The 20,831-nt window shown below is 30.9% G+C and overlaps 1 protein-coding gene across 1 annotated transcript; it reads right to left on the bottom strand.

Annotated features, from left to right (window-relative positions):
• Positions 1-433: 433 nt before the first annotated feature.
• LOC148309610 (uncharacterized) lies at positions 434-20,624 on the bottom strand. Its single transcript, XM_088259738.1, has 4 exons — positions 20,560-20,624; positions 15,649-15,922; positions 1,783-1,836; positions 434-918 (listed from the first exon to the last, which is right to left on the bottom strand). The coding sequence occupies exons 1-4, from the start codon at positions 20,569-20,571 to the stop codon at positions 578-580; spliced, it is 681 nt and encodes a 226-aa protein (XP_088115864.1). The 5' UTR covers positions 20,572-20,624; the 3' UTR covers positions 434-577.
• Between the last annotated feature and the right edge of the window lie 207 nt (positions 20,625-20,831).

Raw genomic sequence — 20,831 nt, 5'->3', positions numbered from 1 at the left:
TTATGTATCCTAATCATCAGAAAGCAAACTATCGCTAATCTCAAATGGGCTATGTCATCTGAGTAGGCTTCCATACAAAAGATGGAATTGGAGAGTCCTTAAATACAAATTTTATTCTCTTCTAACCCTTATCTACACCCAATGGTGCATAGGGCACTGCATCATATTGACACAGTGTTATCTTGATTGTTACTTACATGAAGGCAAAGGGATCACTGCTGCTCTTTAAGGATGGCAGTCCAAGATAATATGAAATAAATCTCCCCCCTGGGAATCAAACCCAGAACCTCCAGCACGGTAGCTAAACACGCTACCCGTTACGCCACGGACGCGGACAAAATTGTATTGTAGGACTCGAAAAATCACAGATATTTATTTTGATAAGCATACTTTGTTAGCAAAATCATGTAAGTGAAATAGGAGTAATAAAACATTTTTTATAACTTAATTTTTTATGTGGCTTTAAACGCATTTCACATTAGTTTCATAATTTACATCTTAACATATTTAAATACTTATAAAAAAACAATATTTTTGGTATAGTAATGTCAACACTGATCACCAAATTCACTCAAACTTATTCGTGTTTTGCTGAAACTGCTGCCGACTTCGTTGACGCTGAAGCCGCTGACCTTCCCGCACTTCTTCCGTACCCTCCGAAGTTGTCATAGTCATCGTAGTTGTCGTATCCGTTGTAGGCGTTTCCTTTGTAACCTCCATAGCCACCTTTGTAGCCTCCGTAGCCTCCCTTGTAACCACCGTAGCCTCCGTAGCCGCCCCCGTAGCCTCCGCCTCCCCCGTATCCTCCCCCGTAACCTCCCAGACCCCCGTAACCTGGCCTGTCGTAGTAACCTGGCCTTCCTCCGTAGGGTCGGTTGTATCCGCCATAGCCGCCAGGCCTGTAACCTCCGCCATATCCTACAAATAAATAATAAAAAAATCGTTATTCTCAAGACTCATTTAAGTCAATTAGCGATTACACAACAGGAGCATTTTAGTATCTGCGATGATATTACAAACATACATATTATCGTATATATATACTGGCAAAAAACGTTAACTTGAGAGTATGAAATTTTTACTTTATTTTGCATATTATAATGTTTTCAACGTTCTATAAACTGGTAAATTACACTAAGTTGTTTGAAATGTCATATTTTTGTGGTTTTAAAAGTAAATTCAGCTTTAAGTTTTATAGTGGGTTTTTTATGAAGGCTAAAAGCTTTAAAGAACAGGGATTATTCATACAGGGATTTTATAGTTAACGTTTTTTGCCAGTATAACCACGATATATCCTTTTCTGTGTGTGGGGCTGCCATAGAGACCTTAAACTCTATCATCTGGGGAAAAATGACAACTTTCATCTTTCTTTTGCCAACTCCACACTGCACTTCCATACATAAGAGTTTAAAATAACTTTGCATGAGAATTGGGTAGAAAAGTCAGATGTGGCCTATTCATGGGAACCTCTCTACGTGTGACTTAATGATGAGAAAATTAAGAGATCTCAACACAAGAAGGACTGTCACTTGCTTCGCCAATGTTAATACTTCCGTTATACATCTTAAGTTCTCAGCATTTTCTTCCTATTTCGATACATATTTTTAAACTTTTTATTATCTTATCACGAATGCTACCACTTCTCTCAACTAGTCCCAATGACTCTTCACAGATTTGAGTCACAACATTACCCTAAAATGATTGTGAATATGTTAATAATTTTTGCTGGTGAACTAGTGATAATGTTAGATTCTACTGAATTTAGGATACTTATGTGTTTACCTGGTCGGTAATAACCACCATAGCCTGGTCTGTCATATGGATAGTAACCATAACCTGGAAAATGAATAATCCAATTATTCAAAATAACCATGAAATACGATAAATCCAACAATTCAAAATTGTAATACATGCATCCTCGTTACACTCTGGTGCCAATTTATGTTCAATTAGTTATGTGAAGAATACTTAAACACAAGTAGTTTATTGATATCTTAGCATAGATGAAGAATACTATGGAAGTCTGTTCTTAAAACAGTTTGCGGGAAATGCTTAAAGCCTCTTATACATACAGTTGGTAGAGAGCGGGAGACGCTTATATAAACATTGACACTTTTGAGCCTTCTATTTGCTTACTTTTGGTAGGGCACGAGAGAAGCCAAAAAAACATTGTACAGATCGGAATTGGGTTTTCGGTTACTTGCGGTTAGTATACTGAGGGTCGGGCGGCAGACTGTCCTAGTATAATTAGGGTCTGTGTTCATGAAATAACCGCCCAACAACAAAGTGATCATCTTATATGTATGTCTCATTCACCATTCTACCTGTGATTGTCAACCACACTACTTATATTTTGGGAGTTGTATTTATCCTTTGATTGGCACTCAAAATCTCGGCACCATCTATGATTGAGTTAAGTAAGTTTTATTTAGCAGACACCTTCATGAAATGTATGTACGATTCTTCCTGAATTATTTTACATGCAAGGATACACTTTGAAAACACTCGTAAATTTTTATTGAAGTAATAATTTTACCACTTATTTTATTCACAATATTGTGAAAGTGTCCCAATATTTTTCACAAATCTGGGTTTTCCCACTAGGAATCAATTATATATTGATAACTCAACATATATAGATGATGTGTAGATATCAATATATCTGTTGTCTTCATCTTTGTCGAAATATCAATTTATTTATAACTTCTAAGTGGACAAACCCAGAATTGCGAGCAAAGATTTCAATTCACCCGAAATATTGTATTATTTTTTAATCATTAACTGTTTCACCGCTCTCACTACATCATCAAACTTATTGAGGATTCACAAGATAGTGATTGCATATAAAAACTAAGCGAATTAAAATATCAAGAGGCATTAATAACTACCACTGGGTCGATCCTGAACGGCATATCTATATAGACAAATAAATGTACTTAAATTTAACTTAACACTAATGCTGGGATTCCAAATGAGATTTTTATCTCATTTGGAATCTTTATCTCAGCATGATTACATATTAATACTCATTTATTTCCCAGAGAATGTTTTATTTTAACTTAATAGAGAGTTTACAACATTTTGAGTGTGTCCAAATACTTGTTCACAAAATCTGGATTATCTCCAATTACAGGAGTTATTTTCATATTATTTCATAATGTTGTAAATAAATTATCTGGTCAAATTATAAGCTTAATAATAAAAATGAAAATGGTATTTTCTGGCGTTTCTCATGTGTGTGATTATAATCCAGGATTCGGATCTCACATACTAATATAAGAGTTTCTGCTTAATAAAAAGCTTCTTTACATCTCACCAATAGATGTCTCTAGTGAAGTTCTAGTGATTCATGAACAAGGTTTCTAAATTGGTTCATATATACAGAACTTCCAAGAATTTGAGTAGTGTGGTTGTCAATAATGGGTAGAATTGGTGAATGTTACACGTGTGTAAAGTGATCACTTAAACCAGCCTATGACGGTCGTAAGCCCCGTAAATGCCCAGACTTCCATATTCTTCTTCATCTTTGATGAGATGTCAAAAAATAATAATAGAGAGTTCACACATTCGTGGAAGCCTGGGCGTAACAGACATTAATAGGAAGGAAAGATAATTGAGATGGTACGGGCATATAGGACGCAGAGAACCCGAGCATGTAGTTAACCAGGCAATATAAATGGATCTTCCTTGAAAGTTATCTAGAGGAATACCAAGGAATTCACGGGTGATGCAGAAAGATAACATGATTCGTAGGCATGGTCTGGGTGACGTTGTCCAGGACAGAAGGACCTATAATCTGAGGACGAGGAGAGCTGACCTCAGCAGTCTAGAAGGACAATAAACTGGGATGTAGCCAGGAAGAAGAAGAATGTTTCATTTTAACTATTAATATATTGTATTTGGTTTATGACTGTTATACCCTTTTTCTGAACAGTTAATATGAAATCGTTAAGATTGTAGAAGTAATACATGGTCTGATGATGGCAAATTATCATTCGTTATACATACATATGAACATTATTCATAATGATTACTTTAGAGACGATATGGGTAGACCATGACATAATATTATCTTTAAACCCTTATCTGCACTGCATCATATAAACACAGTTTTTCTCCGTTAAGATATGAAGGAAAGGTGATCAGCCCTCCGCCTTAGGTACCAGTTCAGGGTAATATTAAATAAATATTAGAGATAAAAAAATCACTTATATTTATTTGACCGCCCCTGGAAATCGAACCCGGGACCTCCAGTACGGTAGCCGAGCGTGCTGATCATAACACTACGGAGGCAGACAAAAAAATTAATTCTGTAAATCTTTGAACTAATATTGAAATCAAAAAATTAATTATGTCCAAAATTATTACATTTAAAATGTTTTTTGCTTGAAAAAGTATGTATGAAAAAACTAACAATTTTCATTTTGTGTATTTGCACCCAAATATTTTTCTAACTGTATTACACTGTTCTATTAAGTTATATGTAATTCAAGTACGATGAACGAAATGATTATTTCAAATTGATAATTTTCCTTGTTTTGTTATTACTATTGAAAGTTAAAATTTGTTTTTTTTTACAGGCATTTTAAAACGGTGCTGTTAATCTCGATATATTTCTTTTTATCGCAATCCACACATATGATAATAAATTAACTGATTAACATGATTTTTTTAAATGTACATGTTTATATTTGACCGAGATTGAAAAACTTTTTCGAGGCATAATGTAATCATACTATAAATCTATCAAATGTTGAAAAATACTGTATCTTGATGGCTAATTTGATATATCATGCCTTTATGGAGATAGTGAGTGTTTTTTACTAGAATTTTCACTCATAAATTATATGAAATTACAGTAACTCCTAACTAAAAGAGTATATCCATTCACAAGTAGGAATTAGCTAAAGTAAAAAATGAAGCCTAAGTAGGGCCATGATAAGAGGTGTTTCATAAGCCTTAGCTAGATTTCAGAGTCACTTGAAAGTTTGGTCATTCAAAAAGCTCATTTAATATGACTATAATTTATCTACATATTGACCTGTGTTCATCTTATCAAATGTTTATGTATAATACAAAACAAAAATGTAAAGCGGTTTTTAGACAATATTTTGTAAAAATCATGCTATATAAATATTATTACTATCGTTAATTGTTTGTATGTAGGTTTTTCACTTTATAAAATATTTACTTTATTAAGACTGAACCAGGATTGATTGCATCGATTTGAGCAGTACCCTATGCACCATTGGGTGAGGATAAAGGTCAGGAATAGTATAAGTATCTAGATAAATAAAGCAAGAAATTTAAATCCATGTTATACAGTACTGTTTTTGTTTTAAAATGTATCACATTTTTTAATAGATTATGATAGAAATAAGTGTAATACATATATTTTTACTGCAAAAAATATTATTGTGTTATGTTGAGTCACAATGAAATAATATATAACGCAATTCATCAAATTGGACTTACCTATGCATTATAATTTAATTTTGATTTTATCTAATAAATATTTGTTTTCATATCAGGATAACTAATATATTGGTTAATCCCTTGATTAAAGATAACACTGTCATTCTATGTAATGCTAATCCTTTATAAGTTCTTCACAAATGAGTAGAAAACATAATTATTTTATGTTGCAACTGCGCTTATAATAATAGGATTAAATGTTTGTTATTGATGACTAGAAATGGGGACATGCCGCATGTTTTTGTGTAACAATTTGCACTTTGTTTCCTCGTGACTTTATTTATTATTTTACAATTAAATCAAGACTGTCGTTTACAAATACTACAATAAAATGCAGACACTGGAACTTTTTATAACCCCCAGTGATTATAAACAATTCAGGCAACAAACAAAAATACAAACGAAAAAAGTCTGGCTTTTTTAGTAAAATTTTGCATCTTGAAATATAAAAGACAATGTTGGACCATTACGCTTTATCTCAATTATCAACATAAGGGCAAATGAGATGTCCGAGTTACAAATATGAGCGATTGAAAATCATTATATGTTTTGAGATGAATAGTTATGTTGTACAAATACTAAAACAATTTCATTTGGTAGGTAAATGTGGTGTGAATTTCAACATGAAATTAATATATATATATTTTAAATTAATAAATCATTAACTTTGTTTTTAACCACTTTAATTGTTAGTACTATTTCAAAGTACTATTGTCAAGTTAACGGAATATCATTATAAATAAATTAATCAGTTACTTAAAAAGCTTCTTAAAATGTGTTTTCCTGACACTTTATTGCACATTTTACAAACTTTATACAGTAAAAATAAAGTTTTTAGCCTCTTTTTTATTATTATTTAGCAATTTTGTTTGGTAGATACATGGGGCGTAATCATTAACATAACTTTATAATTATATATAGTTTTTAACCACTTTATTATTATGTCAGTTTTGACAAGTATCTTGTCTTCTTCAGGGATAAATACATACCTGAAGAAGACAAGGTGCTTGTCGAAACCAATTGGAATAATAGTACCAACAAATAAAAATGGTAGAAAACAATGTTTTTTATTTATTTTATAAAGTTTACATTAAAAATGTGCAATGAAGTATCAGCAAAAAACATTTTGATTAAGAAAAAAAAATTATCGTTTAAGTTACAGAATTATTTATTTATTATGATATTCTGCTATAACTATTATTGGATTGAATTCAACACTTGATACACAAATACATGTTCCCTCCGATAACGCGGTACCTGCCTCAACGTTATATGAGGGTTTACTGTAATCTTAGGTAATTAATTAATAAATATAATTACACTTGATGTGGTTTTGTGCGTTGTTAGTAAAAGTTAAAAGATGATTTCACTAAGTTAATATTATTAACAATGACCACAGCTACCAAAAATATCATATTTATGGTAAAGTTACCTGGTCTATCGTAATAATAATTGTATTTGTAATATCCTGGTCTGTAATAATCCGGCCCATATAGAACACCTGAAATGATAAGTTATGTATAAACTTATTTCATTCAACGAACTATTTTGAGACTAATATTTTAAATAATGCCAACGACATAATTGTAAGAATATTTATATATAAACTTCTGTAATGTACATATGTATATATATATATATATATATATATATATATATATATATATATATATATATATATATATATATATATATATATATATATATATATATATATATATATATATATATATATATATATATATATATATATATATATATATATATATATATATATATATATATATATATATATATATATATATATATATATATATATATATATATATATATATATATATATATATATATATATATATATATATATATATATATATATATATATATATATATATATATATATATATATATATATATATATATATATATTTATACATATATGTATATATATATATATATATATATATATATATATATATATATATATATATATATATATATATATATATATATATATATATATATATATATATATATATATATATATATATATATATATATATATATGAATATAAAAATGAAGATATAAAAAACGGGTGTTCAACCAAAAGCCACTTATGGAGTTGAGGCAAGAGCAGATATGTACTTCTCGAATTCGAACTTCTGAGATGAAAACTCTCCGATCTATAACCGGAAGTACGTAGCGAGAACGCGTAAGAAACACTGATATCCGGACCATATTTAAGACATATGATATCGTGAGGTGGGGACGACAGCAAAGGCAATACTGGAATGAGCATGAAAACCGAATATCAGAAGACAGACTTCCACATATCGTCCATTAAGGAAACCTTGCAGGACGTAGACCCCTAGGCAGACCACCGAAAATATGATAGCTGGCAGTCAACATCCCAAGAGCAACAGGCGGCGGCACAGACAGATCCTCAGAATCTATATAAGATGAAGAAGAGGTAGAAGAAGTATATTTAACGTTGAAGTTTCTCTTCCAACTTTCTCGTGAAAACAATGATTCTCTGCATGTTTTATTATTATTATTATTTTTTTTAATATTGGTATTACAAAATTATAATGACTAGTAGCAAAATCCACAGTAACAGTGACAAGGATATTTGAAAAATTGATAACGATGATAAAATTAATGAATCAAATTCTGATAAGGTAAAGTAGTTTGGCATGTAAAACATTACACAAAAATCATTTATACGGTTTGTAAAGAATTTCCGAAGATAACAATTTTTCAAGATTAGACTGTATTTTTAGGCAATCTAGGTTACAAATAATATGACACGTATTATATGTACATATATTTTACCAACTATACTCGGATATTCGTTACTATGGTTCAGTCTGGTTAAATGAAAAAGAAAAAGTATTTTATATAAAGCAAATATTTGTTTAGTATCACAATGCTTGTAAAGCATTTAAAATATATGATTTGGAGCTCACATGCTAATATAAGAGTTTCTGCTTGATAAAAAGCTTCTTTACATCTCACCAATAGATTTCTCTAGTGAAGTTTTAGTGATTCAAGAACAAGATTTCTAAATTGGTTCATATATATAGAACATCCAAGAATTTGAGTAGTGTGGTTGTCAATAATGGGTAGAATTGGTGAGTGTTACACGTGTGTAAAGTAATCACTTAAACCAGCCTATGACGGTCGTCAGCCCCGTAAATACCCAGACTTCCATATTCTTCTTCATCTTTGATGAGATGTCAAAAAAAATAAAATATATGAAATTGAGAAAACAACAACGCAATCGAAAACATTAAAATCTAAGTGAAAGCAGCTGTCAAGAAGCACGCTGTCCGCTACGAGCAGTATCAGTCACGTTCAACAGATGGCGATGACATTGAAGTAAATAAAGTATTTAAAAAAAAACACTTTTTTATCTATTACACACAGGTAAAAAATGTACACCTGTTCTTATTTATTTATTTATTTTAAACTTCATGTACAGAAAATAAAAAGTACATTGGCGGGCTTATTGCTAAAAAGCAATATCTTCCAACCGACCAAAGACGGACTAGTGATATTGATCAAAACGTTTGATACCATATATAGCCGTTTGCAATCAGTGGGCAGATAGTACTTGAACATTTAAAAAAAACATAAATTACAAATTGACATTTAAAAAGAAACATAAATTAACAAAAGACGATAATAAGGAGGGCAAAGGAAGAAGGGAGTTAAGTTTAGTTTAGTTTTGTTCTTATGTACGTGTTTTTATAAACAAGCGAGTATTTAAATGCATCGTTATGTTAAAATTACTTTATTTTCTTTGAATTTCTATTAATGTAGATGGGAGGATCACTCGCCAAAAACTAATAGAATTAATCCCAAACTTAAGTTATAATTTCAATTAAATTATAATGAAAAATATATCTTGCAATGTTCTGCCGGAAAGATCTAGAAATGCCTGTTTTATTGTTTCTACTTAAGCAACACGCCCGATAAAAATGCATTCTACGAAATCATATTATCTGTTAACATGAATAATCTTAATCCCCAAATCAGTCACCGTATCCCCCATAAATCAAATTGGTGTTCGTACATTGTTTGACAGACATTTAATAGATTAGCTTATCGGATTCTAGAAAAATGTAAAAGGAAATTACCTGTAGTAGCCGTCATTATACGTTATAAGCATTGTACAAATTTATCTTTCATTAAATTATTTTTACGATTAAACAAACATACGAAACGGAGCTTCTGCGCTAAGATTCCATAAATAAGTTATCGCTTTAACTGAGTAGCGTAGATAACCTTGACGTTACTTCTATTCGGTATTTTATTTTCAGTATCTTTGACTGCCTTAACAGGTTTCCAAATACTGAATCGACAAAAATTGTTCAAACGCCAAATAATAAATTATTTAACCACGTTACGAGAGTATCATATTCCAGAATAATTAAAAAAAATATATTATGGCACAAAACACACTTTAAATGTCACAGTTGTGATAAATGTCTTATGTTTTGTATTAATTTTTAAATCAAACACATATTTTTTGAGTCTACTAAGTTGTATTTTATTAAAAAACACATAAAAATTAGTATTGTGACAATTGTTTCGCCTAGTTATGGCATTTTCAAACGAATATCTAATTTTTTTTTTATTATTACTACACACTGGATTTTTATAACGGATAATACATATATCAATATGTCAAATACTTGAGATGATGAAAATGATAGGTGCTTTGCTCAAGTTGAGACACTTATAATATATATTGCAACAAATGGTTGACTGTTTTTTTTTCGGTTACATGGTTACAGATGACAATTGTACCTTTTTTTTCGGTCAATATTTCTTACCAGCTTTTATTTTTTATGTTGAATTGTATACTCGTAAATTAGAACCACACGAAAACAACGTTTCAAAATTGGTTCATATATATAGAACTTCCAAGAATTTGAGTAGTGTGGTTGTCAATAATGGGTAGAATTGGTAAATGTTACACGTGTATAAAGCGATCACTTAAACGAGCCTATGACGGTCGTCAGCCCCGTGAATGCCCAGACGTCCATATTCTCCTTCATCTGTGATGAGATGTCAAAAGATAATATGAAAAATAACTCCTATATTGGAGATAATCCAGATTTGTGATCAAGTATTTGGAGACACTTAAAATGCTTGAGATAATTTTATATTGCATAAGATAATTTTTAAAGTTACTGGATTACTAATTATTATAATTATTATTATTTAAGGAGACAAAGAATTTATTTCCAATGACGTTGTAAATATTTCTCTAAGCTTTCATCATATAAATAACTATGATTGCATTCCATGAATAATTTTGATACGCACTTTGGTCTTCATTATCATTATTGCCTCACTTTGTATGTATTATCAAAGATTGTTATAATCCCCCTTATCAATGATAAATCAGAATTCCAACTAATGTCGAGACGTCAGTAAAATACATTTTTTGAATTACGTACAAAGTTTATTTATAAATTTCTCATGGTACATGCATTATCTTAAGGCCCAGTATCCGTTAAGTCGCAGCTTAATTTTCTCTAAATCTAGGTAAATTTTTCGTAATTTATTTTTTTTTTCAAACACCGTTTAAGCATTGAAGGATTAAGTTTTTCTCCAGAACAATTATATGGTTTTGAAAAGAAAAGAGTTTTTGAAAAATAAGGTCTTGAAAAAAATGTATAAAAATATATATTTATATACTTTTACAATATATTCTAAGTCCGCCTCCGTTGTGTAATGGTAAGCGTGTTTAGCTACCGTGCTGGAGGTCCCGAGTTCGATTCCCAGGGGGTTGGAAATAAATTTTAGTAATTTAACACGATAATATTTATTTACTATTACCCTGGACTGGTCCCTGACACGCAGGAGTGATCACGTTGCCTTCATGTAAGTAACAATCAAAATAAAACCGCGTCAATACGATGCAGTGCCCTATGCACCATTGAATGTGGGTAAGGGTTATAAGACAGTACATATATTCTAAAAAAACAAACAAAGTCTCAAATATCACAATATACATTCTTTAAAAAATCGGGCGTGAAAAGACATATTTATGACCTCTCCGATTTTGTGCGGTGGAATGAATGCGACTTGCTGGGCCTAAATGACGTTTCATCAATTTGACAAAAACTTAATAAAACACAAATTCCTTACAGGTATACGATTGTGTCTGTTTTTATGCGGATCTTTTTTATGCGATTTTTAAATCCCTTATTTTTGTATGTAGTTCAAGTCTTTTTATAAGCGAATTCGCATTAAAAAAATCTACAATTTAGACTAGTGCGAGTTACAACAGCCAAAGTGTGATAGTTACACTGGCACAAAGTTAAGCTCAAATCTTACATCGTATTCAAAAGATGCTTTATTGGAAAAAAAGAACAGAAAAAGTACCTCTAATTTGGATTGAAGGTTTATCTCAAAAACGATTTCCCAAATGTGGATTTTAAAAAAAAGCTCTTCTGTTTTTATTTTCATGATTTTTTAAATATTTTTTTTTAATGCTATTTTTGGTATATTCTATCATTTTGATTTGAAGTTATGCGGTTTTTAAAAATAATGGAACCCATCCCCTAGTTTTGTATGTAATGTTATTTAATGTAACTGCAGGCAGTTGGTAGAATTCCATATTGAATTGTTGGATAATATATCCAAAATAAAACGAGGTGTGTTGGATTGAATTCTACATTTATTTACGTATATGTTAATACGTTACGCGTTTCGTCTTCTTAGGACCTTATCAAACACTGACTAAAAATACTTATATAATAATATATAAGGACATTTTATTGTTGGTATATAAGGACATTTTGTAAATATTTTTAGTCAGTGTTTGATAATGTAAGAAGAGAAACGCGTCACGTATTAACATAAACATAAATAAATGTAGAATTCAATCCAACAAACCTCGTTTTATTTTGGATATATTACCCAACAATGTACTTTATATATATATATATATATATATATATATATATATATATATATATATATATATATATATATATATATATATATATATATATATATATATATATATATATATATATATATATATATATATATATATATATATATATATATATTTTTTTTTTTTTAAGTCTTTTTTATGCGACTCTCCGTGGAACGTATCCATCGCATAAAAAGAGACCCAAGTGTATACATTTTTTAAATAATGTAACTATTTAATTACCAATACATTATTTTCACGGTAAGCTGTCTGGAAAAGTTAATGCCGTAAAATCTGGCCTTCCGTCTTTTCGGGAAGTGGCCATTATATCGCGGATTTTTACGGTTTATTGAAATACGTTTACAACGCTCTATCAAAATGAGAACGGACGTTGAAGGTCGTAGAACTCGCGGTCGTCCAAATTTGGCTTGGATGACTCGTATTTATGTCTCCCATGGACCATTATATCGTTCAAGATCATTTTGTATTACAGTTGATTTATTTTTTTGGACTATTGTGTTTTTTATACACTTTTCAAGTATTCTCCACGCCACCGTTAAAGTTTGTATCATGTACCATGCGATACGATTCACAGGAGCTGTTGTATGCTGCGACAAGCATCGATGAACAATGTTTTATACCATTTTTTTACATCTCAATGTAGATGAAGAAGAACATTAAAGTCTGGGCATTAAAGACGCTTACTACCGTCTTAGGCTGGTTTAAGTGTTCACTTTACAAACGTGTAAGATTCACCAATTCTACCCATGATTGACAACCACACTACTCAAATTCTTGGAACTACTATAAATATGAGTATATTATTCAAACTCGAAAAAAAGTTCTTGAATTCGCTAGAATTTCACTAGAGACATCTACGGAGAGACGAAGGAAGCTTTTTATTGAGCGGAAACTCTTTAATTTGTATGTGAGGTCCGAATCCTGAAGTAAGAATTCTGAGGTAAGAAACGCTAGAAAATATGCTTTTTAATTTTATTATTCTAGCTTATAGTTTGAACGGTTAATTTATTTATAACATTTTGAGTGTGTCCAAATACTGTTCTCGAATCTAGATTATCTCCAATTAGGAGTTATTTTTAGATTAGTCAAATTATAAGCTAAAATAAAATTTAAAATGATGTTTGAAACGTTTCTCAAGTTTGTGAATATAATCCAGGATTCGGACCTCACATATAAATAAAATATTCTCTTATTATTTTTTGACATATTATTTTTTCACATATTATTTTTTGACACCTCATCAAAGATGAAGAAGAATATGGAAGTCTGGGCATTTACGGGGGGGCTGACGAAAAAAAAAAGAAAATAACTTCTGTAATTGGAGATAATCCAGATTTTGGGAAAAGTATTTGGACACACTCAAAATGTTGTAAACAAAATATTCTCTATCTAATAAAAGCCTTCCGCATTGGGATGGTGGGCCATAGATGGTTATAGTGAACTCGCGCATACAGTGTTACGAGTTTGATCAATATAATAGAAGAGCCAAGGATTTGGTAGTGTGGTTATCTATCATGGGTAGAATTTTTTGTTCTTCATCTATGTTAAGTTGTCTATAAAAACCGTTATTCAATTTACTGATGTAAACACGACTAGTTTTAAGGACTATAGATGTTCTCATCATCAGGTCATACTATCCGTTATATTTTCACCTATCATACACATTGTAATACAGGTATTTTTTCAACGTCTTTCAACATACTATGACGTATGTCTTGAGCTTATCAATTTTTATATATACGTAATTATGTCATCTGTTTGCAATGTGAACGAAAATGAGATAAAAACAAAAATAAATATATTGTTATTGTGTTATCATGATCAATCCGCGTGTAGGACAATAAATATAATATCTATCTCCCAACACTAATCTTATTTCAAATCAAATAAAAATAATATACTTTATTTTTACCCAGTGGCGTGCACAGAGTTTTTAATGAGGGTAGGCAGTAGGGTTGGGTAAGGAAAGGGATAGTAGGCACTGGTCGTTTTTTTATGTGGAACGCAAGTAATCCAGGGTAGTCACTGCTTTTTGTCTATATCGAATGCACGCCTCTGCTTATACCTAAAGGTATTTATAATTAAATTGAACTGAAGAACATCGTAGGCAATGATGTGAATCGCCGTTAGTCTGAAGGCAGAAGTATACAGCGAGGATACAATGAATATCCATTTAGTCGATTACAATCCATGAATAACGTTTTAAAGTCTTAAATTAATCCTTTCACTTCTATTAAAAAATATAAATTTATCTGATTTTAAGTTTTATTAAAATTAAACACTTGAATATACCACTTTATAGAGTTTTATTTTTATTTACGACTAATTTCGAAAACGACAGTTGTTTTCATCTTCTGGTACAAATTAAAACTGGTAAATTAATTCTGGTAGTTTTAATTTGTACCAGAAGATGAAAACAATTGTCGTTTTCGAAACTAGTCTTAAATAAAAATAAAACTCGATAAAGTGGTATATTCAAGTGTTTCATTTTAATAAAATAATCATGTCATTCCACAAAGTTAATGCCGAATCAAAAAATAATATGATTTTTAGTTTGTAATTGTGACAATTAGCTCCCATTTGGTCAGTTGAAGTGTCTTTTAGGGACAAAATAACAGCAGAGTACACGCACTCGTGAAATGTAAACATATATACATACATACATATATGTAATATATATATATATATATATATATATATATATATATATATATATATATATATATATATATATATATATATATATACATATATGTATGTATGTATATATATATATATATATATATATATATATATATATATATATATATATATATATATATATATATATATATATATATATATATATATATATATATATACATATATGTATGTATGTATATATATATATATATATATATATATATATATATATATATATATATATATATATATATATATATATATATATATATATATAAAAAACCCTTATCCGCACCCCAATGGTGCATAGGGCACCGCGTCAATATAAAAGAAGCAAGAATATAATTTGAAGTCTAGGTATTTACGAGACTTACGACCTCGATGATCGTAAGCCCTGTAAATGCCCAATCTTCCATATTCTTCTTCATCTATGTTGAGATGTCAAAAAGTAATATAAACTAATGAGACTGTTTGTGGTAAGTCATAAAATATTATGTAAATAAATCAAACTAACCTCCACCATGGCCTCCATGGCCACCATAGCCGCCTCCGCCATAGCCGCCTCCGCCGTAGCCGCCATAGCCGCCTCCGCCGTAACCGCCGTAGCCGCCATAGCCGCCACCGCCGTAGCCGCCGTAGCCTCCATGGCCCCCATAGCCGCCCCCGCCCAGGTCTAGGTCTAGCAAGCCCCCGAAGGTCCTCCCTTGGGCGCCACTCTTGGTGCTGACGTCATTAGGCCTGTCGTCAACCGCTGTTGCGACGACAGCGCAGAAGGCCACGCAAAGCACCTGGTGAAAAATGAATAGTGATACTTTTGTTTTTTTTTTAAACCCTTATCCGCACCCCAATGGCGCATAGGGCACGGCATTATATAAACACAGTGTTATCTTGATCGTTAACACACGAAGGGAAGGTGATCAGCCCTCCGCTTCAGGTATTAGTCCAGGGTAATATTGAATAAATATTAGAGTGGAAAAATTCTTTATATTTATTTGACCCCCTGGGAATCGAACCCGGACCCCCAGAACAGTAGCCCATCGTGCTGACCATTACACTACGGAGGTGGACTTTTGGTTTTTACTCTTAACTTACTCTTAAAATCAAATTAAAGGTGAGGTCATGTCTATTTTGTATATTACAAGCATTTGTTTACTTTGTGGAATGGTAATATAACACTCTTCTTATCATTCATCGTTCACTTTTTGTAATACCAAAGTAAACTATGGTATTACACAAAGTAAACGATGAATGATAAGGAGAGTGAGGTGAGATCTGTTCACACCCCTAGTATTTTACCCTCATCCAGTTTAAATCACCATATTCTCATTTTTTGTTGGGAGATGCATTTATTATTTACCTTACCTTAGAACGGGGCTACTTGAACTTTGATATATTACTTGAGCCCAGTACAAAAAAATTGATCTGTATTTGGTCTACAATAATGAACGTATCGACATGATTCATTGTTTCTCTGACAGGTGATACTTGTCACGATACGTTTATTATTGTAAACTAAATACTAATCACTCATTTCACTCTCATAAATTAAAATTATTACACCTTGTTCCATATAAAGGCCAAATTATGAATTATCTTGAAAATTTAGAAATCCAAAAAAACCTGAATTCTAATAATAATTTATTAAATAATATATTGTTTCAAAATTCTTCACCATTGCTTTCCATTTTTCCTTTGTTTTCAAACTCCGTCCCTTGACTAACCCCTTCCCCTTACTTTCCCCTCTCCTTATTTATAGAACAATTTTATATTTTATATTTAAGTTCTTATACAGACCTGAATGATGAGAGTTTAACATCTGAAACATGTAGTCTATAATAAAACTCAAGTGGTAAAAAACGAAGTGTTTTCTTTAATCATTGTAACTAAATACAGATTTATTTTTTTTTTCTACTGGGCCCAAGTAACACATCAATGTTCAAATAGTCCCGTTTTACGGTACTTATTATGTACAAGGTTTAGGGATCAATGAGTGGATTTTCTCATAAATTGATTCGGGAGTCACTTAGTGGTTAAAATCCATCCATTTTCAATTTAAGTTTTACTTGGTAAATACCACTATTTCTTAAAACTTTGTTTGAGGATGATGCGGAATGCAATCCGGAAAGTTTTTAGTAATATGGTTGTCAATCATTGGTACAATAGTATCACGTGTTTACTTAAACTAGCCCATGACTTAAAATACTCAGACTTCTATTGTTTAAAAACGTTGCAGTTTATGACTTTTCGTATGAATTATTTTGGCGGAATGCATCGAAGTACGTGTCACAATAGATTTTAAGAAATAGTGGTATTTACTAAGTTAAACATAGTAAATACCACTATTACTTAGTGAATCAATTAATGAAGCTTTTGTCAACACAAAAAAGGTGATATTAGCTTAATCTATAATTTCTTGAAAAATAAATCATTACCAGTTACTAGCGCTAGTTATTACTTTTAACAAACCTATTTAATTTCCAAATTATACACTTTTTATTTTATTACCTACATAATTTTTCATTTATTACGAAATTTGGTCCCACACAAATACTTAAATAATCAGTTATCAACATTACAGTTACTCCAAAAGAAGTTGTCAAGCCCCCACAGTATGAATGTTGGTATGCTTTTGATTACTACGCTGGTTCTCAACCAGTGGTTCCCTAAATTAAACTTATTTTTACAAAATTTTAAATCCTTTAACTCAGTGTATTAAAATTCTAAAATAAATATAAAACATAATTAAAAAAATTATAGTTATTATTGAGTCGAAGAAAACGCCACTAGGGAATAATTGCTTAAATTATACGTAGGTGCACTTGAACTAACTAACTAACTAACCGTCACGCCACTTCCCCGCAGGGGTAAACAGAGAGAATAGAACGCCACACCAATCTGCCTTTGCAATCAATCTTTACCTCTTCCACATTTATGCATCTCCTAATACAAACATGCCAATTATTCCGACTTCTGACCTGACCACTTTCAAATATTTCAAAAACTTGATAATGCCAAGTTTTATTTTGTCTTCATCAGCTTCTATTTACTATTTTACTATTATTTTACTCTTATTTTACTATTCTTTCTTCACTCATTTGACTCACATGCCCAAATCTAAATACACTTTTTTAACACACTAAGGACGGGTGTTTTTTACGCCTGCGGAGCGTTGGCGGGATTCGATAATTGTGTGCATATAGTTTAGACTTTAACAAAGAGATTGGTACATAATTTTTACATAAAAACATTTAAGAAATTCTCTTTTTTCTGTCTCTGAAATAAAGTAAAAATACCCTTCCCGTTCTTAAGCATCAATCGACCAAACTATCTTTAAATCTATCTCAAAACGTTTTGCCACACATTCATCTGATTCAGTCTACTTTCATCCCTCTTTCTCCAACTTCACTTCCGTACATTAGGGTTAAAAATCAGGACTCCATTGTGTACTCCCAGTTTGGCATTCGCTGATAGGGTTTCATTTTGTATAACTGAATTCAGACGACCATGCTTTCAATATAAATAGCAACAACAAAATGTTTGCGATAACTGCCTTATGCAATAAGACATCTAATACATATATGTAGTCACCGTAAATTGATACTGGTTTTGTGACAGAGTGTATTTAAAGTTAATTAGAATAACAAATGAGCATGTTTAACATGAGAAACGTTCTAAACCAATTGATCATTAGTGTGAAAGTGACCGCTAATAAATATAATTAATTTTTTGTTCTTGCTTTTAGCCTTGAACTAGATAATCATTGAGTATAAATCACAAATCACCCAATATATGGCATGCCTATTATTATCTTATATTTTAACGTGTTAATACATTTCACTATATTATTAAAGAACAATATTCAAATAAAAGAAAAAAGTTTTTTTTCACAGATTCTACATATTGTAGTCATACAGGAGAAAGTGACCAAGTGCATTGTTTTACAAAAACGTCATCATTGACTATTTGATATCTTACTAGCTTAATATTGCCCTGAAAAACTCCCAAAGGATTTTAAACTTGGAAGTAAAATATATTGACTTGATAAAAATGACTAACTGCATTGATGTTTATTTTATTGCCAAGCAAAAGTGACTTAAATGGCCCTCCTGAATATTTTACGTTTTGTAGTTGGTCACTTTCTCCTGTACGACTAATTGTTCCTGATGGGACACGAGTTTACAATTGGGAGTAACTACGTTATACGCATCGACTCCATTTAGAAAATTGAAGTTACGTTTGCTGTCACTCTTTTAAACAAAAATCAAAGCAAACACTTACCCAAGGAAAGTGGCATGTTACAAAACCCTATTGTTTTAAAGACCAATCCGATAAAATCAAAGTATTAATACAATAAATGTTTTATATTATACTTCTTGTACGAGTATGTGTTATAAGAGCAAAGCTCTTAATTTTAAAATATTTAACTTTGATCAAACACTGTACACGGTGCTTGCTAATAATTTCGATTGAATAAAAAAACGTGTAAAAATAGATTTTAAGGAAAAAATAATATTTTCCAAGTTAAATTTAAATTAAAAATAGGTAAATATTATGCTGCCGCAAAGTGACTGCCGAATCGATCAATGAAATGAAAAAGACATTAAAAAGTAACTCCCATAATTGGAGATGATCCAGATTTGTGAAAAAGTATTTAGACACACTCAAAATGTTGTAAAAAAAATCTCCGGTGAAATTATAAGCTACATATGATGATATACGAGTATGTATATTCCGTAGGGTGAATATTCTAGTATGTGGTAATAAATAGCTGTCCTTATCATACATTGTTTACTTTGTGTAATACCACTTTTATAAACACTTATTCGTGACTACCGGTTTCGGAAAATCATTCAAACATCAGGTCAAATAAATAAAATTATTACGATTTGACATTTATTTGAAGATATTTTTTTTAAAGAGAGAAAGATGATAAGGAGAATGTTTTATTACCATACCACAATTATTTTTTGACATCTCATCAAAGATGAAGAAGAATATGGAAGTCTGGGCATTTACGGGGCTGGCGACCGTCATAAGCTGGTTTAAGCGATCACTTTACACGCGTGTAACATTCAACAATTCTACCCATTATTGACAAACACACTATTCAAATTCTAGGAAGTTGCATATATTTATAAATATATTTATATGATCCAATATCGAAACATTCTTCTTGAATCACTAGAACTTCACTAGAGAGATCTATTGGTGAGATGCAAAGCAGCTTATTCTTCTTCATGTTTGATGAGATATAAAAAAAAAATAAAACGAAAAATAACTCCTTTAATTGGAGATAATCCAGATTTCTGTTTTTGGACACAGTCAAAATGTAGTACCATACCACAAGGTTATCAATGCTTTTAATATACAGAAGTGATGATAAATATTTAGTAATAAAGTTATATTGTAATGTGATTGCACATACCAGTCGATTCATCTTATCCAGCACAAAATATCTCGGATAACACTTCTTAACACTACGTTGCACCGCAAAACCTTATATCGTTTGATCTTCGGCTTAGCTGCTCAGTTCTTTTATAGTAGACGCGGACGCAGCTTTTAGTTTAGCAAATTACCTTCCTACCAGTGTTGGATTTGCATATACTGTGCTTTGGAGGTTCTCGATGTTTGACTTGGAAAACACCAGGGTCGACTTCAGTCATATTGACTCCGTTTTAGATCGACTTTAATTTATGC

The sequence above is a fragment of the Brachycentrus maculatus genome, unplaced genomic scaffold, assembly GCF_059751285.1.
Source record: "Brachycentrus maculatus isolate JH-2025_06_01 unplaced genomic scaffold, ASM5975128v1 h1tg000119l, whole genome shotgun sequence".
NCBI lineage: Eukaryota > Metazoa > Arthropoda > Insecta > Trichoptera > Brachycentridae > Brachycentrus > Brachycentrus maculatus.
The sequence above is the reverse complement of the archived record's forward strand: the minus strand, read 5'-3'. Positions and strand labels throughout refer to the sequence as shown.